This window comes from Loxodonta africana, chromosome 1, assembly GCF_030014295.1.
Source record: "Loxodonta africana isolate mLoxAfr1 chromosome 1, mLoxAfr1.hap2, whole genome shotgun sequence".
Taxonomy (NCBI): Eukaryota; Metazoa; Chordata; class Mammalia; order Proboscidea; family Elephantidae; genus Loxodonta; species Loxodonta africana.
Window position 1 is genome coordinate 108,896,929 of NC_087342.1, and position 23,511 is coordinate 108,920,439.

At 42.3% G+C, this 23,511-nt stretch overlaps 1 protein-coding gene across 1 annotated transcript in view; it reads right to left on the minus strand.

Annotated features, from left to right (window-relative positions):
• Window positions 1-23,511, minus strand: part of CLIC5 (chloride intracellular channel 5) — a 128,541-nt gene that overhangs the window by 37,505 nt on the left and 67,525 nt on the right. Inside the window, exons 2-4 of the mRNA XM_003403887.4 lie at window positions 22,599-22,708; window positions 14,246-14,371; window positions 7,991-8,097 (exon numbers count right to left, since the gene is read on the minus strand). Of these exons, the coding sequence (XP_003403935.2) occupies window positions 7,991-8,097; window positions 14,246-14,371; window positions 22,599-22,708 (343 nt within the window). The remainder of the gene's footprint in view (window positions 1-7,990; window positions 8,098-14,245; window positions 14,372-22,598; window positions 22,709-23,511) is intronic.

Consider the following 23,511-nt stretch of genomic DNA (forward strand, 5'->3'; position numbering starts at 1 on the left):
AGGACAGGGAAGAACTGTCCCAGAGGGTTTCCAAGGCTGTAATCTTTACGGAAACAGACTGTCACATCTTTCTTCTGCAGAGTAGGCTGGTGGGTTCAAACCACCAACCCTTCAGTTAGCAGTCCAGCACTTTAGCCACTGATGCACCAGGGCTCTTTAAACGGAAGGGTTAAAACCAAGGAGCCAGACTGAGGACCCAGTGGCAGAGGCTCCAGAATAAGTGTGCTGTTTGGGGGTGAGGAGACAGCAGGGCTGCGAGTCTGTGGGCTTGCATCCCATCCGTCCCGAGTCACCTGGGCTCTGTCCCCAGTGGCATCTCAGGAAAGGTAAGTGGAGCAGTGTCAGGAGGTGAGGGGTGTTTAACAACGAAATTGGCAGAGGGAGATGGGAAGATGTTAGAGCAGAAGCCACCGCTGTTACTAAACAAGGACAAGCCCGCCATTGGGCAGGATGGCAGAGCACAGAGGCGGGCTGCGGGTTAACTCAAGGGATGTGAAGGGATGCGGCAAAGTCGGGGTGGACAGAGCTTACGCCCTGCCCCAATCCTCCTGCTTCAGCACTCTACAAACCTTCAGTACTGAAAAAAAATCGCGTAACTCTCCATGCTAGAACGGAAGAGTAAAGTGCGGGTCCCACAGCAGGGACTCCTGCAGTCGAGCGTTAAGGCAGTGCTGTTCTCTCCCATCTCAGGGCTGTGAGTCTCCCTTCACCAGTGTTCTTGATCCCATTCCCTACCGACCTGATGCTACCTCTCCCACTTCCAAGGGAAAAGGATCCTTACTGCCTGGGTCAGAATCTGAGGAATGGGCTGTTTCCTAGCAGAAAGGTAGTCAGAGAAAGCCACCTGAGAACACTTGTAGGGAGTAGCACACAGAGGCAGAAGTCACTGTGACCTCCTATACAGCAGTTCATATCACAGACTGCTCACTTGTTTGTTTTTAATCTGTCCTTCTTTATCTTCACGATTCCACCCACCCTTAGCTTTCCTCCTTCCTCCCTGGCTAAAACAAGACAAAAAACAGTTGCTGTTGAGTCAACTCCAACACCACAACCCCGTGTGTGTCAGAGTAGAACCGTGCTCCATAGGGTTTTCAATGCCAGGTTTTTCAGAAGTAGATTGCCAGGGTTTTCTTCTGAGGTGCTTGGGTGGACTTAAACCTCCAGCCTTTCCATTAGCAACCGAGCACGTTCATTGTTTGCACCACCCAAAAACTCCTTTCCCAATGGCCAGGCCTTCGTAATCATCCTTCCTGGCCTCCCATAAATAAGGATGATCCAGGGTGTTGTGTTCAGTGTGGTTCTCTTCTCAATCATAAACTTAATTGTCTGTACATATCTGACTCCTCAAACTGTATTTTTAGCCCAGACTCCTCTCCTGAGGTACAAATGTCTGCCCCTCAACGCCACTCAGAACAACAACTGACACCTGCACATAGTGGCAGGCATTGTTCCAGGCATACCTGTGGGGTACATACAGTTATGGCCCTTATTCTACAGATGAAGAAACCGAGGGACAAAGAGCTGAAGTAACTCATCCAATGTCACCAGGCCAAAAGAGGCACAGTTGAGGTCTGAAACCCTGCCTCAGAATCTGAGAGTTGAATCACGAAACACACTTGTCTGTCTCAGCCACAGGAGACAATGTGAGGAAACTCATCCAGAAACAAAGTCTTTGTCTTTCCCCAAAACTGTGTGGGGGAATGTCGTGGATTGAATTGTGTCTCCCCCAAAATATCTGTCATCTTGGCTAGGCCAAGATTCCCAGTATTGTGTGATTGTCCATCATTTTGTCATCTGATGTGATTTTCCTATGTGTTGTAAATCCTACCTCTATGATGTTAATGAGGCAGGATTAGAGGCAGTTATGTTAATGAGACAGGACTCAATCTACAAATTTAGGTTGTGTTTTAAGTCAATCTCTTTTGAAATACAAAAGAGAGAATCTGAGCAGGACAAGGAGACCTCATACCACCAAGAAACAAGAGCCAGGAGAATAGTGTGTCCTTTGGATCTGGGGTCTCTGTGCTGAAAACTCCTCGACAGGGAAAGATTGATGACAAGGACCTTTTTCAAGAGCTGACAGACAGAAAGCCTTCCCCTGGAGCTGGCACCCTGAATTCGGACTTCTATCCTCTAGACTGTGAGAGAATAAACTTCTCTTTGTTAAAGACATCCACTTGTGATATTTCTGTTATAGCAGCACTAGATAACTAAGATGGATCCCTGGTGGTGCAGCGGTTAAACGCTCACCTGCTAACGAAAAAGTCAGCAGTTTGAATCCACCAGTCGCTCCTTGGAAACTCTGTGGGGCAGTTCTACTCTGTTCTATAGGGTCACTATGTGTCAGAAGTGACTTCACAGCAACAGGAAGATAACCAAGACAGGGAATCTTAAGTGATGAGAAAATGGAGCAAGCCTGCCCTGTAGCACCTTAGCATCATTAAATGGGGAGCCTAGAGAGCCCATAAGGTAGCCCTGATGCTACAATGGTTAAGCACTTGGCTGCCAAAAGAAAGGTCAGTGGTTTGAACCCACCAGCAGCTCTACAGGAGTAAAGACCTAGTGATATGCTTCCGTAAAATTACAGGCTCTATGGGGCAGTTCTTCTCTGTCACGTGGGGTTGCTATGAGTCGGAATTGCCTCGACAGCACATAGCAACAGCAGAGATCCTGTCTTGAGAAACCCATGCTACATTTAAGGGAAGAGTAAGTTTGAAAACTTGAGGGGAGGGTCATGTAGGCTGAATCTAGTCATGGCAGACAAAGGAAACCTGGGTCTGGCAATTACAGAAGGAGGAGACAGTGGAGTGATAGACGGCAAAACTATCACCTCGGGAGACACAGAAATGCAATGACGTTGGAGGTGTAACGGTGAGGACCAGATAGGAGACAGTCTTTGACATAAACTTTGGAGAGGAGGAAATGCACTAAGAAAGTAGGAAACAAAGCTGAAGAAGTTGAAAAACTGGTAGACTATGAGTGGGGAATTTGAACATGCTGATGGCAGGGGGGAGAATGGCTGAAACAGCAGTTTCAGATGCCAGTATTCATGTTTGCCTCATTTTAGAGACAATACAATAATCAAAGCTAACATTAATGAGCATTTACTATGTGCTAAGCATTGTCCTAAAGGATTTATGTGCACTAACTTATGAAATAAATGAAGCTACATTATGAACCTTGGATATACTATTAATTGTCTTATATGAGAGAGGATGAAATTGAAGGTATTTTTCAGTCCATTTCACAGATGTGGAAACAGAGGCTGAGTTAGAGTAAGTGTCCAGGACAAAGTTGCATAGCAAGGAATGGCAGAGCTCAGATTCAAACTCAGGTCTGTAGTTCCATGTTTATGTTTTACAGCCCCCAATAGACTTACTTCATCAGGGGCAATGACTTTGTATTTTTCTTCTTGGCAACCTCAGAACCTGGCACAGCGCCTGGCACACAATAAATCCTCTATAAACATGTGGCTGGATTTGTACCCACTCCAAGCAATTCATGTTTGTTGAATGAACAAGTGACTGAATAAACAAACTAATTGACAAATCTCTTGTATAATAGCTATGGATGTCTCCCACCCCCCTGGGGTGTGGGTTCTGGTAGCTGGGAACTTTTTTTTTTCCCTAAATTTTATTCATTTTGTTGTTGTTGAGAATATACAGAGCAAAACATATTCAAAATACTGTTGAATGTCAATTCAACAGTTTCTGCATATACAATTTAGTGACATTGATTACATTCTTTGAGTTGTGTAACCATTCTCACCCTTCTTTTCTGAGTTGTTCCTACTTCATTAACGTAAATTCACTGCTCCCTAAAGTTCCTATCAAATCTTTTGAGTTGCTGTTGTCAATGTGATTCCATATAGATAGTTCTCAAAAGGGTATAATGCTCAAGGCTGACCTTTTTTACTAGTTAAGCCGCACTATTGTTTGGTATTAAGTTGATTTCAGAGCCCTGGTGGTGCAGTGGTTAAGAGCTACAGCTGCTAACCAAAATGTCAGCAGTACGAATCCACCAGCCTTCCTTGGAAATCCTATGGGGCAGTTTTACTCAGTCCTATAGGGTTGCTATGAGTCAAAATTGACTCGATGGTAACGGGTTGTTTTGGTTGGTAAGATGGCTTCAGGGAATATTTTTGGTTTAAGGTTTAAAGATTATCTACGGGCAGTACTTTCAGGGGTTCATCCACCCTCCATGGCTCCAGAAAGTCTAGAATCTATGAGGCTTTGAAATTCTGTTCTTTTTTCCCCCCTTTTGATCAGGATCCTTCTACAGAATCTTTTATCAAAATGTTCAGTAATGGTAGCCAGGCATCATCCAGTTCTTCTGGTCTCATGGCAAAGGAGGCAGTTGTTCATGGAGGAGCTGGAGATGTTTGAGGCTACATGAAACAATGGGGAATTTTGGATGGTAGTTTCTGTATTCACCACGGGAGTAGAGAGATGATCTGCCACACAGAATCATTGTACGGTGTTGAGTTTTTTTCATGCTTTGATGCTGAGGAGGCAGGAAAGGACCACGACCAGTACGTATATGAGTGGTGAGGGACCCTAGGTGGTAAGATGATGGGAACAGAGGAAAAAATTGAAAATACAAAAGGAGCAATCTGCAGAAAGGATGTTTAAGACATAGATGCAGAGCTGACAAACACAGAAAAAAATGGGGAAGTAGTGTATGAAGCCAAGGAAGCTTGGAGTCTAATGTTGATACCCTTGCAGAGATCTCTAACAGGCTACTGCGATAGAGCCTGGCCAAGCAGAGAGCAGGTGTGAACTGGCTCACAGGGCAAGCTGCTGTGTGGGGTGGGGCCATAGTGTGGCTCTGGGACCCAGCCCAGGAGGGCCTTTGTTCTCTGCAGGAGGGTGGGCAGGACTGGTCCCAATGAGTCTTGGCCTCTGGCTTGCTAAGCCTAAGAATTTTAGATGCAATTAATCATGATTGGAATGTATGGGATTGTGGGTTGGCGATGAGGAGTAAAGGGGAAAGGAGAAGAGTGGTCAAGTTACAGTGACAGTGAAGAAACATGGTGTCTTGTTAAAAGGAAGGAGACAAGAAAAGGGTTGAGTTCTGAGAGATCTGGGTCATCTGGGGAAGCAGGAAGGAATGCAAGAGCTTTGAAATGTGCAAATAAGTTAGGGGAAGGTAGAGTCAGGAGGGCAAAATCCATAGCGGGTGGGGCAGGGTAAAACAAAAGAAGGGAAAACAATGAAAATTGGAGAGCCTTGAGTTTATAAGAAACTGATATGTAGTGTCTGGTAGAAACCGTTGCTCTGGCTTTGGGGATAGGAGAACTGTAAATATGGATAATATGTAAATACCATTTATAATTTAAAAAATCTGAAAGGTTCTAATGAGATAATCTCTGGAAGGACACTTTGACTAGTATGAAGGAATATATTTGTGGCCAAGAAAAGGACACTGGGTGTGGAGTCAGAAAACCTGGGTTCAAGTACCAGCTCTGCCACTTGGGACTGGGACAAGCCACCAATCCTCTCAGGTGCCTCAGCGTCCTCCGCCAGGAAGGCGGTGATAACTGGCCATTCCCACAGGTGGCTCTGAGGGTCTCTATTAGTTTCCTAAGGCTGCCATAACAAATGACCACATATTCAGTGGCTTGAAAGAACAGAAAATTTATTCTCTCATAGTCCTGGAGGCCAGAAGTAAAAAATCAAGGTATCAGCAGGGTCATGCTCTCTCAGTAGGCTCTAGGGATTCCCTTCCTTGCCTCTTCCAGCCCCTGGTGGCCCCAGGGATTCCTTGGCTTGTGACAGCCTCACTCCAGTCTCTGCCCTGTCTTCACATGGCCATCTTCTCCCTATGTCTCTGGGTGTCCTCTCCTTTTCTTATAAGGATAGCAGTCATTGGATTTAGGGCCCATGCTAAATCCAGGATGATTTCATCTTAAGATCCTTAATTAATTACATCTGCAAAGACTCTGTTTCCAAGTAAGCCTGCATTTGCAGGTTCCAGGTGGACATGAATGTTGGGGGCTATTCACCCTATACCAGGGTCCAAACAACAATGAAGCGAGAGCATGGCATGTATCTAAAATTTTTTCCACGCATTTCTTCTAGCTCTGTTCGTAAAAGGCCACTCATGTTGTAGTACCTGCTTGCGCACCTCTGATGTCTGTTGCCCACAGGATAAAATCCAAGTGTCTTGGGCTGGTACTGCAGGCCCCGGCTGCTTTTATGGATCTCTGTCCCTGGCATTTGCTTCACCTTCTCCATGTCTTCCCCTGACCTCAGCCAACTAATTCCCCCTTGATTTTTATGACCCAGTCAAAAGCCCTTCAAGAAGCTTTCTCAAAGGACCCTAAGGTAAATTCTTTGACAGAAATCATTCTAACTTTCACTTGGCAGTTAATAAACAATTCAAACTCCCTTCTATTAAGCCAGAGCCCCTGGGTGGTGCAAAGAGTTAATACACTCAGCTACTAACCAAAAGGCTGAAGGTTGGAGTTCACCCAGAGATGCCTTGGAAGAAAGACCTGGTGATCTACTTCTGAAAAATCAGTGATTGAAAACCCTGTGGAGCACAGTTCCCTTCTGACACACATGGGGTCACCATGAGTCAAAATTGACTTGCTGGCAAGTTTTTTTTTTTTTTTTCCTATTAAGCCATCATTTATCTCTTGTCTTGTTATTAGCCTTTTGTGAATTTAAGCCATTCCTTCTGAACCACTGAGGCCCTGAAGACTGGGAAAATGTCTTTGAACCCCCAATTCTAACTCAGCACTTGCCACAATCCCAAACATCAGTAACTCTTCATAAATTATTTACTGCCCACTGTGCCAACTCTGTTCCTGCCAACATCTCTTCCCTCTCACCACAAACATGGCTGCCTGTCCTGGTCACCTTGGTCCAAAGAGATGCCCTTCTCCTCTGAGCTCTTGGAGCATCTAGACTATACCACCTTGTTGAGGTCCACTGTTCATTCATTCATTTACAAATATTCACGAAGCACTCACTCTGCATGGCATTGTGCTAGGTTCTAGGGATCCCAGCTTGTAAGAGTGCCACATTCTCCCATTCTGAGGGCAAGGAAACTCTCTCACCTTTCTTCCTTCTCCTCACAGGGCCTAGCACAGCTCTTCAAAGATTACACATATTCAATTTGATGGTTTTATTCAAACTGCCTTAGTTGATTCTTAAAGAACAATGCCAAATGAGGGAATAAATGTGCTGCCAACTACAACAAAGCTCTTAAACTCTAAAAGAGAATCAAGTCCTGAGCTCTGTAGCCAATGCCAGAAATCAAGTGCCAGATGGAGGTTGAAGCCTTGCTTTGAGAAGGGCCTTCTCTAAAAAAGCACCCTCTATATTTGCAGTAGAGGGGAAAGCAGGGAGCCAGGCAGCTGCCTCCAGCATTCTCCACTGTGGTGGCTGTGCTGCCCTTCTCATGGCCTCTGGTCAACCCCATTCCAGGTACTGGGAGGAAACTGAAATGTGTTGTTCCGATCGGACTTCGCGTAAACACAGGCAGCATGGTGAATCTGGGACAAATGGACTGTAGTAAGACTGAGGCAGGACTGTTCCCTGCAGTGTATTATGCTGTGCAACAAGGAACACTCAGAATCCACACTGTATCTCTACCTCCAGTTCAGCAATAAGGCCCAAGTGGCCTTTCCTCGGAAACCCTGGTGGTGTAGTGGTTAAGTGCTATGGCTGCTAACCAAGAGGTTGGCAGTTCGAATCCGCCAGGCGCTGCTTGGAAACTCTATTGGGCAGTTCTACTCTGTCCTATAGGGTCACTATGAGTCGGACTCGACTCGATGGCAGTGGGTTTGGTTTTTTTGATTTGGCCTTTCCTCCAGCACTAGCGAGGTAGCAGGCAGGACAGGATCTACAAACTCCTTCCAGTGTCAAGGGGAAAGGGGCATGGGCAAAGAGTCAAGTAGCATTAGTTCCAGATGGTTCTCTGACCTGAGTATCTGAAATGCTCACGGGCCAAGGGCAGGGCACAGAGGAAGGGAGTCACTCACCGGCATTGTTCTGCTGCTTTGTGTTTTTGATGTAGGCAGAGAACTTGGAGAAGATGTCGATGCCTGCTGTGTTAGACTCCCGATGTTTCGCAGCCAGTCTGGGGTACCTGGAATGGAAGACGTAGGGTTCTAGAATCAGTGAGAACTTGGAGCTCTTTTAAGGGACAGTCTGCTCCCATCATGATGAGCGCCATTCCAATATTTAGTTGGATCTACAAATCTCTTTGGGTTCTTACCCCTATTCTATGGAAGGGTGGGTGCTCTTAGCCCCAGTTCACATATAGAAGAAAGCAGAGACCAGTGAGGCAAAGAGATCTGTTGACAGTCTATCAGGCAAGGAACCAGAACACCATTCAGAGGGCCCAGGTTATGTCTTCTTCCTGGGACAACTAACAATGGTGTACTGAAGAAAAGGCTCTGATCAAAATTCTGAAGGGGTTTGCCTCTATATCAGGGAGGGTCATTGACATTTCCCCAGCCCACATTAGAAGAACAGCTATCCACTTCCAGGTCTGTGATTATAATCCTAGCTGCACAGAGCTAACTCTAGGAGCAAAGAGATGCCAGGCACCTTGGCCCTGAGGCCTCCAAACCACAGATTTCTTCTGAAATATATTTCATACACTTCTTATTTGTGTGCAGTAAAAACATGAGAAAACTACTAGCCTTCATCAGCAGAGTGTGTGTTTGCAGTTCTTTTATTTCCAGGTGTGGGGATAGATTGGAACCCTTGGTGGCATAGTGGTTAAGAGCTAAGGCTGCTAACCAAAAGGTTGGCAGTTTGAGTCCACCAGGCACTCGTTGGAAACCCTATGGGGCAGTTCTGTTCTGTCCTGTAGGGTTGCTATGAATTGTATAGATTTGCAATGAAAAGCCCCTCTCCCATGAACAGTCTTTCATTTTGAAGCCAGAAGAACACCAGAGGCAGACTGAGGTGAGGACTGCTGTCTGGGACCTTGAAACTGAACAAGATCAACTTGCTTGTGTGGGAGTCCATAGCTTTGACCCCCCTAGCACTATCAAACTGAGAAATTCTAATGAAAAAAAAAATTATTTCACAAACATTTCATGTGTATGGCCAGGCAGGGGTCACAGGAGGTAGGGGATAATTGCCTTGTTATCATTATTATTAATGTGGACCTTTATGATCGTGGGGGAATAGTTGTCTACCGTGAGCTGTTTGGTTGCATAATATTTAAAAGCCAAAATACATTTTTTGTTTGATTCAATGTCTTAAATAATTTGAAACCAAAAAAGCCCTTCCTATAATTTGTTGTTGTTAGGTGCCAAGAAGTCAGTTCCGACTCATAGCAACCCTATGTACAACAGAACGAAACACTGCTCGGGCCTGCACCATCCTCACAGTCGTGGTTATGCTTGAGCCCATTGTTGCAACCACTGTGTCATCTCTTTTTTTTGTTGTTGTTGTTCTTCATCTAGTCTGTTAGCTGCCACTGTCCACTGTTAGGGTCACAGTAGGGGACTGTTTAATTTCAGATGTGGCCATGGAAATGACCTTCAGAAAGTCTTTCGGTTCGTCTCTCTGCCTTTAGCAGGTGAGAAAGGCATTGCTGTCTTCATTTGACAGAAAAGGCAACTGGAGACCAGAGAGGTAAAAACACCATTATGAGAGTTCATGGTCAATAGACAGTGGAGGGAAAACTAGAACCTGGTTTCCCAGCCCCTGTACCTGTGCTCTTTTCCCTCTATCCCACCACTTCTCTGGTAACAATAAAAACTACCTTGTATTGAATGCCTACCATGGGCCAGCACTCTACTAACCTCTCACATGTACTAGGCACTTACTCCTCATGACAATCCTATTGGTAATATTAATAGCCTCACTTCCCTGATGAGGATGCTGAGGTCAGAGAGGTTAAGAAATTTATCACGTGGCTAGCCAGGCGTTCCTTGGAAACGTTGGCAGAGCCAACCCAGACAGTTTCAATTCGGAGGCCCAGCTCCTAAGTTCTGTGTTCTCTGGCTTCGCAGGGACTCTGCTGTTTACCCTTTGCCTTATTTAGCTAGTGGTGGTTTGTTTTTTTTTTTTTTTTTACCATAACAAAAATACCAAAGAACAGACATTTATTTTCTCACAGTTCAGAAGGCTAGAAGTCTGAATTCAGGGCATGGCTCTAGGGGGAGGTCCTTTCTTGTCTGTTTTAACTTCTAGTCATCAGCAATCCTTGGGGTTCCTGGGCTTGTAGCTAGATCTGCTATGTGTGTCTGTGTTCACCTGACATCTTCCCCCTGTGTATGTCTCTAGGTGTATTCTGCTCCTTTTCTAACTCAGAGTGATTAGGTTTAGGACCCACCCGACTGTGGCATGACTTCATGAACATAACAAAAGAAAACTCTTATTTCTAAACAGGGTAATATTTATAGGTACAGAGGTTAGGGTTTTAACACATATTTTGGGGAGACACAATTCAACCCATAACACCTTCAAAGCCCCAAAACCCTTGAAGCTTGGCAGACCACATGGACAAGATCTCTCCATAAGTAAGGAAGGAGGTGCTCACCACAGGTTCTGCACACACAGGTCTTTCTGGGTATGCTGAGTTATCTAATTCATCTGCTGTGACCAGGTGTATGAAGCAAAGTTTCCTGCAAGATGCTATATAATCTGTCAGGGCATGGAGATTTTCCTATTTTGGCCTAGTCACATAGCATCTGGCATGCTCTTAGAATTGATAGCCTTAAATTATTATCAATAAATACTGAGCACTCTTTGTTTCTGCTTAACAATGTAAAGAGAAAAGGGTCCAGAAAATGTGTTTTTAGTGGATAATTTGTTTGGATTTGTTTTGGTGTATACCATTATTTAGTCAGTAATCTGACAATTTCTCCACAATTAGTGTGGGCCAAACAGGAATGAATGATACCAAATTCAAGACAGATGACAAAGAGCCGTGTATTCAGAAGGACCTTGGTAGTGTCACCCTGCATTTTAAGTACTATGATTCATGAATACATAATGTCCCATTTGAATTTCACTTTGTGAGAAATGTGTCTCCAAGATGTTAATCTCAGGTATTTCAGTAAGTTTTGGGGAGGCTACTATACAGGATATTAAGTGCATTTATTTTAGCTACATATTTACACCATATTTTAAATATGCAAATATAAATAGGCTACAGAGAACATGGAGTTTCTGTACAAACAGTTAACATACTCAGCTGCTACCTGAAAGGTTGGAGGTTCAAGTCCACCCAGAAGCATCTCAGAAGAAAGGCCTGATGATCTACTTTCAAAAACTCAGCCACTGAAAACCCTGTGGAGCACAGTTCTACTCTGACACACATGGGGTCGCCATAAGTCAAAGTCAACTAGCTGGCAACTGGCGTGGTTTTGGTTTTTGAACAGAGTATATTCTGTTTCTCTAAAAGGCAAGCAAATAGTGTTTTCATTCACACAAACATCTTTGAAATAAAATTATGATATGACCTGATGAGAATCAAAGAGATAGTGAATTTCTCTAATTCAGGAGTCAGCAAACTACAGCTTATGGGCCAATTCCAGTCTATCATCTCTTTTTGTCTGACCCAGGAGCTAAGAATTGTTTTTAAATTTTTAAATGGTTGAAAAAATATCAAAAGAAGGATACTATTCTGTGATGTTTAAAAATAGGAAATTCAAATTTCAGTTTTCATAAAGTTTATTGATTCTATGGACAAAATACTGAATGATGCAGGAAGCATCAAAAGAAGATGGAAGGAATACACAGAGTCACTGTACCAAAAAGAATTGGTTGACATTCAAACATTTCAGGAGGTAGCATATGATTAAGAATCCATGGTACTGAAGGAAGAAGTCCAAGTTGCACTGAAGACACTGGTGAAAAACAAGGCTCCAGGAATTGACAGAATACCAGTTGAGACGTTTCAACAAGCGGATGCAGTGCTGAAGTGCTCACTCGTCTATGCCAAGAAACTTGGAAGACAGCTACCTGGCCAACTGACTGAAAGAGATCCATATTTATGCCTATTCCAAAGAAAGGTGATGGAACCGAATGTGGAAATTATCGAACAATATCATTAATATCACGCACAAGTAAAATTTTGCTAACGATCATTCAAAAGCAGTTGCAGCAGTACATTAACAGGGAACTGCCAAAAATTCAAGCCAGATTGAGAAGAGGATGTGGAATAAGGGATATCATTGCTGATGTCAGATGGATCACGGCTGAAAGCAGAGAATACCAGAAAGATGTTTCTTGTGTTTTATTGACTATTGAAAGGCATTTGACTGTGTGGATCATAACAAATTCTGGATAACTTTGCGAAGAATGGGAATTCTAGAACTCTTAATTGTTCTCATGAAGAACCTGTATGTAGACCAAGAGGCAGTCATCCTAATGGAACAAGGGGATACTGCATGGTTTAAAGTCAGGAAAGGTGTGCATCAGGGTTGTATCCTTTCACCATACTTATTCAATCTGTATGCTGAGCAAATAATCCGAGAAGCTGGACTGTATGAAGAACAAGGCATCAGGATTGAAGGAAGTCTCATCAACAACCTATGATATGCAGATGACACAACCTTGCTTGCTGAAAGTAAAGAGGACTTGAAGCATTTACTGAGGAAGGTCAAAGACTATAGCCTTTAGTATGGTTTACACCTCAACATAAAGAAAACAAAAACTCTCGTGACTGGACCAATAGGCAACATCATGATAAACAGACAAAAGACTGAAGTTGTCAAGGATTTCATTTTACATGGATCCACAATCCACACCCATAAAAGCAGTAGTCAAGCAATCAAATGACACCTTGCATTGGGCAAATCTGCTGCAAAAGGCCTCTTTAAAGTGTTAAAAAACAAAGATGTCACCTTGAGGGCTAAGATGTTCCTGACCCAAGCCATGGTGTTTTCAATCGCCTTATATGCATGGAAAAGCTAGACAATGAATAATGAAAACTGAAGAAAAATTGACTTATGGTGTTGGCAAAGAATATCGAATGGACTGCCAGAAGAACAAACAAGTCTGTCTTGGAAGAAATACAGCCAGAGTGCTCCTTAGAAGCAAGGACGGCGAAGCTCTGTCTCACATACTTTGGACACGTTATCAGGATGATCAATCCCTGGAGAAGGACATCATGCCTGGTAAAGCAGAGGGTCAGCGAAAAAGAGGAAGACCCTCAAGGAGTTGGGTTGACACAGTGGCTGCGCCAATGGGCTTTTAAACGCAAGATGGTGAGTTTCAGTTGTCAAATTCTGCTTATTTTAATTTCTAAGTATTTCCTGAATCCATTCTACCCCTCTCCTCCCATTTTACTGCCACTGTCTCAACTCAGCACTCCATTATGTCTCACCTGGATGGCCACCCATTGGCTCCTCCTCAATGATTTGTCTACTTACAGCTTTGCCATCTTCTGCCCCACCTGCCCCACAAAGTAAGTTATAAAACTGACTCTCTAAATCTTTGGCTTAAAACCTTTCAGTGGCTATCCTACAGGGTATATATAATAACCAACCCAGGTATATATAATACTCTCTATATATTCTATATATATTCTTTCTTTTTTTTTTTTTTTTTTAATTGTTGTGATTGCTTTAATCTCTGGGTATGACATACTATAACAGACATTTCCAGCTCTGGTAAATTTTAGAATTCATCCCTCTTCTCGGCACTCCTATTTTCAGTCAGTAACGGCTTATCTATCCATAACAACTTATAGCCCCTGTGGTCTCTCTCTTCCCTGTGCCCTTTTCAGAGAAGGAACTGCTATCAATCAGTTTTTTCATCTGTTGAATTACAGGGTCAGACTAGACTTGGTCAGATTTATGACTCTTATTTATATCTTGCTGTGGTTTTAAGTCACTGAGTTACCTCTCTCCTGGCTTATTTTCATTTCATCAGCTTTTCAGTTCTTGTTCAGGAAAGAGGAGGCCTCTGTCCTCACTTAGATTTCTGTTAGGCAAAGCAAAAGGGGTAGAGGGCTTATCTGGGGGAAGGAAGGAGTGATAATCTTCCCCGTGCTCCTAAAAATCGCCCTGTTTAGGGGCGAGTAATCTGCTTCCCTTCATAGGTGATATTTACTCTCAGAGTGGACTTGTGAAGCAATTTTGAGATTGGCAGCCCTTTGGGGATGAGGAGGGGTGTCCCACACCCTCTCTTGGAAAAGAGGATCCTATGTGCTGGATTGATGAAGTTCCTTTGGAAATCTGCCTTCTGAAAGTTTACACTGTGATTTTCTGATTCCAGTGTGGACCCTTTCCTTTCTTTAGCTCCAGAAAAAAATAGCTCATTACTTTTCAGGGGCCAAGGTCTCCTCCAAGAACTCCTCGATCTTATTGACGTCTGTCTTCACGTCGCCGTTGAAGGTCAGGAAAGGTGGATGGGTCCCAGGGGCTAGGTTGTGCAGGTCGGCTGGCTTCCTGTAGAGAGAGCAAGATTCAGGTGTTGGCTTACACCAGGTTGCTTCACGTTCAGGAAACCTAGGACTTCAAGCCAGAAATTAAACTCTTTGTGCTGTCCAACATGCTTGCCAGCAAGACGGATTTATAGTGTGAGCAGGGATGGATTACCCAATAAGCAAGGTAAGCACAGGCTTACTTGTGCTTACTTGCTAATAGTGAACAGTATTAAAGATGTGCTGAAAAACATGTGAAACTGTTCAGTGCAGATTAGTAAGTGAGCCCGTGCTTACCATGCTTACTGAGTCATCTGTTCCTGTCGGGAACTGTAAATTTGAAAAGAGGCTTTGATTCTGTAGGCAGGTGTTGTGGGGTTGGGAGAGAGAGAGATGCCAGCTATACGTAGAAGCAGAATCTTTGATGTGGTGAAAAAACGTGAAATCGTTCACTACAAATGATCTGGTAAGCAAGGTGAGCACCGTGCTTACATTGCCTATTGGCTAATCCACCCCTGAGTGTGGGGTGTGTGGGGGAAAGTTCTGAAGACCTGGTATGACCCAGGAAATCTATCGGGTTCAAGTCAGTGAGAGAGGAGCAAGTCAAGATGAAGGATTTGAGTACTACTGAAAAAATGGAGACTGATCACAGATGACCATCAAAATTTGTGTCAAGCTTTAATGACCCGGGGAGAGGCTAGGCTTTGCTTTCAAAAGTTCCTTCACCAATTATTTTAACAAAAATTCAGTATATGGAATTGCAACCCTCAAAAATTAATGCATTAAATCACACTTTCATCCCAAAAGATTCTCCCAAGAGGAGGCTATTGTAACGTTACCTTGAGATATTGTCATTGTAATGATACAATTACCCCAAGAGGGCAGAAATAAACTTCTTAAACACAAGGAAGTTGGGGGCTTGAGCTATTTGCCCATGTTGGACTACCTCTATTCTGTGTAACTTAAATTCTAATATCTCATAACCAATGTCTAACATTAGTCAGACTTTTGTCAGGCTCAACAGAACACTTTTTTAATATATCGTTATAGCCCCTAATACAGCCTTTGGGTATCCTGAAAAAAAAGGCAAATTATTAGTTTTAAATCTCACTTATTAAATGGAGATGATGCTTTCAAAAGTATTTTCATTGCTAAGTTTCTAACATGGACAAACTACAGGACTTTATGAAAACTCATGGATTTATGTCCTACAGACCCAAGTTCAACATTATTGCTCAACAAACACCTGAGGGGCTTTGGCCTTCTCCTCACCAAGGATTCTGCATCAAGAACCTACTATTACTGGGTGAGAAGCTATCTGAGATAAAGTCTGGCACCTCTAGATCCATAAGGGCAAAGACCTAGAACTGTGCCTCTCATATAGGAGGTCCTCAATAGATACATATTCTTAAGGAATACATGAATAAAGCATCCATTTTTAATTTTTTTGAAACAATGCTTTCTTTTAATCCAAAGCAACTCAAAACTTTATATAAACTTTAATGTTGCAAGATAATTCAATTAATTTATGAAAATTAGTTTATGATCAAGTTTTACCCAACAGAATGTTTACTAAGCTAAAAAATCACAGTTAAAACATTTTACCAAACGAAAATATAACCCCAAACCCACTGCCATCAAGTTGATCCCAACTTATAGTGACCTCATAAGGTTTCCAAGGCTGTACACCTCTATGGAAGCAGACTGCCACATCTTTCTCCCTCGGAGCCACTGGTGGTTTCAAACTGCCAACCTTTCAGTTAGCAGTCGATCAATTTAAACTTTGTGCCACTAGGGCTCCTTAAAGGAAAGTACAGATAACAACAATTGCCCTCATAGGAAACTATGATTCCCTAAATTTCTCTAATAACAGTTCTAGTTCCATAGGTCTTTATATGTTATGCCAATTTTTATCAGAGTTTAATAACAAAAAAGACAACAATTTCTAAATTGGTGACATATGTTTCTTTAAGGTTGAAATATAATTTCGTTTTTTTAAAAATAGAAAAACTACTAGATAAAAATGAAAGCAACAGAAAAATTTAACTTTTCACAACCAAAAAATTAGCACAACTTTAGAAAATAATTTAGAAAAGAGTGTAAAAAGATATGTTGTATATTTGCATTCCCCATTTTTAATTTTTAAAAAAAGGAATGATTTTTAACTGCAAAATTAGAAACTGTAGATTATTCCAAAGTTCGTAAAAACCTTAGTCCAACTATGAAACCTTTTGGGATTACAATTAAATATGGGGAAAACCAGTCAACAAATATACTGCTAGAGTATTGGTACACCATTATATTCTTACTTTTGCAGTATTTCTACTTTGTAACTTAGTTCAAGCTCATGCTATTATTCTTAAATTTCAAGTATTCTGGTTCAAGCTTTCCTAGAAGGTTATTATTTTTCTTGAAATATGATTTTAACTCTGTTCTATACAGGTATATATATACATATATATATAAAATATCCTATTGATATTGAATCAGAAATTGTGCTTATGTTTAAAAAATTATCTGGGTTCTTAAGTGTTATCTTAAGTTATGAACAATTTATTTTCCAAGTAAATATATCTTCTATTTTCTAATGGGACTCATTAAGGAAGTTATTTCTTTTTCTAGCAAGCTTTGCTGGGACCAATATGATTTTGTAGGTGAAGCATGTTTATAATATGCAGCAAATTCATTCCCTGAGAACAGAGTCTCTTAGGGTACCTGTTGGATTCTGGGTCAGATACTGAAGGAAATCTAAGATAACCAAAGCAAAAAAAAAAAAAACACAACAGTCCTAAATTATCCAGAGAGAAAAGCTCAGATGATGGAGGAGGTGGTGAAATCCTGAAACCCATGTTTAATTGAATGAACAAACAAATAATTGATTAAATTGTATATACTCAGCCCACAGCAGTGCTAAGGGACATTGTTGGTTTGAGCTGGGGAGTGTGCTAACTGCCTGCGTAAAAGGACTGCATTATTAAGGGCACATATAACCCATTGCCATTGAGTTTATTCCAACTCATATTGACCTTACAGGGCAGAGTAGAGCTGCCCCATAGGGTTTCCAAGGCCATAAATCTTTACGGAAGCTGACTGCCACATCTTTCTCTTGAAGAGTGGCTGGTGGGTTCGAAACACTAACCTTCCGGTTGGCAGCCAAACGCTTAACCACTGTGCCACCAGGGCTCCATAGTATGTATAACAGGAAAGAAAGAGATCTTGTGTTTTTATGGGGCCTGTTAATGCCAAAGGAGACTTGGTGGCTCAATGGTTAAGCGCTTAAGTGCTCTACGGCTAATCAAAAGGTTGGCAGTTTGAGCCCATTTACTGGCCCCTCAGGAGAAAGACCTGGCAATCTGATTCCTCAAAGATTACAGCCTAGGAAACCCTATGGGGCAGTTCTACTCTGTCACATGGGCTTGCAATGAGGTGAAAGTTGACTTGATGGCAACTAGCAACAACAACAGTTATGCCCAAAGACTGCCTTCTTGTTTCTGCCAGCTGGTCTGCAGGCAAGAGCAAGGATGAAGGAAAATGAGGGGAAGAAGGGCTGGTGAAATGGGGACAGTGCAGAGGGAGAGGGTTGAATTAAGAAAAGAGTGAGAAAGAGGGAATGATGTTGGAGAATTCCATGGGCAGGGCTGGGACATCAGATTCACCTCAAATGCTTTCTCTCCAAGAATGCAACATTTCTGTGGGAGCTGAGAGTGGAAAACTTGCATGCGGGAACCAAAAATAAATAAATAAGTAGTGGGGGGGTGGTGGGGAGTCTGTAATGAAATAAATTCCTGGTGTAATCAGTTTGGGAGGGGAAGAGAAGAATTTCAATTACGGTGCTACTCCCATGTCGTTCCCCACACACACATACTCTCCACACGTACTTCTGTGGCACTTGGAACTCCTCAGACAACTGAGATGGAAAGAATTTTAAAAATCTACTTCATTTTGTCCCTTTGTTTACTTTGTGTGTGTCCCTCATTTCAGACAATCAAATGACATTCTTTAGTTTCTCCTGATTTTTAGAGCTGATATAAGACAGCAGTGCTCGGGTTCTCAGCTGGAAGGGGAAATCTATGCTGATTTTGTTTTTCAGCGATTATATCCCTGTGCCCCCCCTCCACGCCCGCACCCCCAACTCTAGAGACAATGGTCTCTGGAGCCTGACAACCTGGTAAGTAATGCCTAAGGCTCCCAACACTCAACTGGGCCTTGCCAATGGGATGCTGGCTCTTTGGTGACTTCTTCAGCATTTATAGCTGAAATGATACCATTAGCATTTAACTACATACTATCAGGTCTAATTTATGAATTATTCAATGTGCATCAATCATCTTTCCCTGACTGATCACAAGTTTCATGAGGACAGGGATAGTGCAATTAGTAGCCAGTATGTAGTCAGTTCCTCCTATGAGCCAGGCATAAACTAAACAAAAATGTTTTACACGGTCTGCTCACTAAGTGCTCACAACAAACTATAAAGAAAGCACTGTTTTTATCTCCATTTACCAGTGAGGAAACTGAGGCTCAGAAAAGTGAAATAACTTACTCAAGGTCACTCAGGCAATAAATGGTGGTGCCAGGATAAGAATCCAGTTTTCTTAGAAATCGTTTAACTTCATTGTATCTTACATTTAAAAATATCTACCACCTTTCATGTATATACAAATACACACATACAAATATATATATAAAAACCAAACCAGTCGCTGTTGGGGCAATTCGAACTCATAGTCGCTCCACGTGTGTCAGAGTAGAACTGTACTCCATAGAGTTTTCAATGGCTGATTTTTCAGAAGTAGATTGCCAGGCCTTTCTTCTGAGGTGCCTCTGGGTAAACTTGAACCTCAAACTTTCAATTAGGGGCCAAATGCTTAACCATTTGCATCCACCAGGGACTCCCCATATATATATATGTGTGTATATATGTTTGTTTTGAATATAGATATGTGTGTGTGATATATATATATGTGTGTGTGTGTATACGGAGCCCTGATGGTGCAGTGGTTAAGAGCTATGGCTGCTAACTGAAATGTCAGCAGTTCAAATCCACCAGCCACTCCTTGGAAACCCCATGGGGAAGTTCTACTCTGTCCTTTAGGGTCACTATGAGTCGCAATTGACTTGACAGCAACAAGTTTGGTTTCATACATATATATATGGTAGTAAGAAGGTTTCCTTACCTATAGAACTGGAGGTATGATACTTGCCTGCCTGCCTCAAAGGGGTGTTGGCAGGAAAGATTTGTGTTGGCAGGAAAATACGTGATAACAGACAGGAAGGTGTAGCATAAGCATTTGAAGAATGCTGGGGTTGTTCCCTCTCCCATTTTGATCTCCAGCCAAACATACAAGTTCACTCTTACAGATGATAATCCAAAGACCTCCAATATCCCATTGAAGAAAGCTGTACTTCCAAACTAGGTGAAAGCCTCCTGCTCTCTTTAGTTATCATCGATTATGTCTGTTATCACTTGACGTTAATTGAGGCCTGTTAGTTGCTATGGAGAATACAAAGAAACTTAAAACAGGATCCCTGCCTGTCCTTGAGGACTTAGGGTCTCATTTGAAAAATAAAACACTTCAGAAGGCAATCTGGTGTGTTGTGAAGCACATGGGATATGAACCAAGAAGACTGGGTTTTCAGTAGCGGCACCTGCTATTCTAGCTGGGCACCTTGGGCAAATCACTTAAATGCATCCACCTCAGTTTCCTTACACAAAATGGGGAAACAAGACCTCCTTCACAGGGTTATGCATTAGGTGATTATTTATGGGAAAGCATCGCCAGTTTTAAAGTATTAGGATTGTAGATCTCATAACCAGGTGAAATGCTAAATGATGGTGCAAGACAACATAGACGACAGGGGCTAAGTGAGTTTGGAGGCAGGTTGGATTGATACAATGCACTAGAGACTGGAGATGGGGGGGGCAGGCTCCTCAGAGGAGAAGGGACAGAAGCTGGGCCTGCGGGCTGGGCACAATCTCTAGAGACAGAAAGGAGGAGAGAGCCTGTCTTAGAAAGAGGAAGCACCCTAGCCAAGTGCTAGAGGGTGGAAGGAACAAAAGCAGCAGAAGAAGGCCAGTGTGACAAATGTAGACAGCTCATGGAGAGAAGTATTGGGAGATAATGCTGGGAAGAAGCTGAGAAAAGACAAAGAAGCTGAGAAAAGACAAAGGAGGGATGGGAATGCATTATTCTGCAGGCAATGGGAAGCATCAGAAGATTTTCCAAGCCTCAGGAGCAACATGATTAGAGGACTATTTTTAGAAGAACAACCTTATGATAATATAAAGGATGGATTAGAGAAAGAGAGTACCTGGAAAGAAGAAGGCTAGTTTGAAGAACAGGAAACTGTCAGGCCAGCAGTGGTGGGACCTGAACTGAGCTGTAGGCTCTGAGAATGGACAAGAGAGCTTGGAGGTAAGAGACATTACAATGGGACCACAGGGATGACAAGAGAAAGGAGCTGGAAACAACTCTAAAGTTTCAGAGCTTAAGAAACAGAAGAGCAAAGCATTATATGGATTGAATTGTGTCTCCCAAAAGTTATGTTGAACTCCTAACCCCTGAGGAAACCCTGGTGGTGTGGCAGTTAAGAGCTACTGCTGCTAACCCAAAGGTTGAGAGTTCAAATCCGCCATGCACTCCTTGGAAACTCTATGGGGCAGTTCTAGTCTGTCCTATAAGGTCGTTATGAGTCAGAATCGACTCAACAACAGTGAGTTTCGGGTTTTTTTTTTTTTGGTTTTAACCTCTGTACCTGTAAATATGACTCTGGAAATAAGGTTTTCTTTTCTTATGTTAATGAGGTCTTATGGGAACAGGCTTGGTCCTATACTTAATCCCTTCTGAGTGGTGTCATAAGAAGAACAGAATAGACACAGAGTCATGCAAGGGGCAGATGCCATGTGAAGATGGAGGCAGATGACTCTACAAGTCCAGGAACACCAAGAATTGCCAGAGCCTACTAGAAGCTGAAAGGAACAAAGAAGGACTTTCCCCTAGAGTCAACTCCCTGAATTTGGACTTCTAGCCTCCAGAACTATGAGAAAATAAAGTTCTGTTCTTTAAAGCTCTACTTTATGATGCTTTGTTATGGCAGCGCTAGTAAACTAAGAGGCAAAGGAATTCAGGAGGGGAGCCCATCTTGAAGGAAAAGTGATGAATACAATTTTAGACATATAGAGTTTAAGATGGTTTCAAAAAAAAAAATCCAAGTAGAGCTATCTAGACAATGCCCAGAGCTCTGGATCTGAAAAAAATCACATAAAGGAGAAAGGGAGAACATGCTATGCTCCCTGGAGACTCAAGGAGTGAGCCTTGAGCTATTCCACATTTAAAGAACAAGAGAGAGGCTAACAAATAGGACAAAAACAGAATATGTTATGTAAGAATGAAGCGTGTGGCTTCTGATGTTGAATGCTGCCTGTTTTATTTACTTTGTTTGTTTTATTAAAAACGGAATATCAGTAATTCTCCACCCTATAATCCAGAATTCTTATACTAAGGAATTCTAAAGATGGGGACATAAGACATAGGATAACCTTATGATAACATAAAGGATAGATTAGAGAGAAAGAGAGAGTACCTGGAAAGAAGACCAGTTTAAACAGGAAATTGTCAGGCTAGCAGTGGTGGGACCTGAGAATGGACAAGAGAGCTTGGAGGTAGGAGACAGTACAATGGGAGACTGTCTTGGACTTGGCAACTAATTGACCACAGGGGTAATGAGAGAAAAGAGATGGAAACAACTCCCAAGTTTTGGAGTCTAGAAAACGGAAGAGCAAAGTGTTATTGAACTGTGTACCCCTAAAAGTTATGTTGAAGACCTAACTATACCTGTAATATGACACTGTTGGGAATATGGGACATGGTCTGGATCTCAAATCTCTGAGGCCTCAGACTTTCACACCTGGAGAGTTGGTAGGATCCCCCAGGATGTGGGCACTAGTACTGCTGAAAAGGCTAACACCTATATCTTTAGCTGATCTGCATCAAATGCTCTTAGCTGCATAGCCAATATCCATTCCTCCCTTCTGTGCTAAACAAACCTTGATAATCAGGGCAAAGAAGTGCTCAACCCCAAGTGAGATACTCAGTTTTGCAGTCTTGCTTGTAACTAGGGGTGGGTCCTGTTACACATTTCTGGCCAATAGTTACAAGCAGAAAGCTAGTGGGAGCCATGGGAATGCTTTTGCCCTCCCTCATGGAAGGTTCTCTGTTCCTTGCATTCTCCATTAATGCAGTGTCCTTTACCTTTTCAGATCCACAGTGGTGACATTGAACACAACTCCTTTCAGCCAGAGGATCATAAAGAGACGCTGAGAGAAAGGACAGTTGCCGATGCTCTCTCCATCAATTCCAGCCTAGAAGGAAGAAAACCAGAGTCCTGAGTTGGCACATACATATTACCAAGAAGGGACATAGGGTTATATATAACACCAAAACCGTAATCTGAGAACTACAAAAATCATGCAGGTCCACGCCTAACCTCAAAGGGCAGCGTTGTATTTTATATCTCATACTATACCTTATTCATTTTTGCCCCTCTAATGTCTATCTAAGACAATGCCTGGCACAATATGAGAGCTCAATAAATATTTGCTGAACTGAACTTGAGTTTCCATTATCACGATTATGTTGAATCATAACTTTCCGAAACTATAGAACTCTAGCATCTCAGGGTAAAAGGAGACCTTCAACATCACATAGTCTAACAAAAACGATGGTGGAGTACCAACTTCTATAACTCCAAGTAGTCATCTGAATATCTTCACTGACCAGCATTTTATATTTGTCAAAGCAGTCCATTCTATCTGAGGACAAGTCTAACAAGTAGAAATGCATTTCTTTGGCTATACCTAGCCAAAACAAATTCCTCTGTAGCTTGCCCTCTAACACCCTTGGGTCCTTGCTCCATGAGGATTTTATGAGTACAAATGCCTCAAATTTTGATCCCCCTCTCCTAGCGTATTTAAAAGTTAGAAAGCTCAAGGCTTTAATCAATACTCTACTTAGTAGTTCTGACTAGTACGTGATTTCAAAGTCAATATACCATTCATTGGTTAAATTATTCTTTTACTAAACAAAGACATATTGCCTAACAGTTATATGCAGAGCACTGGAGAAAATTGCATGGAGGATTCAAAATGTATTCCCTCAAGTTGAA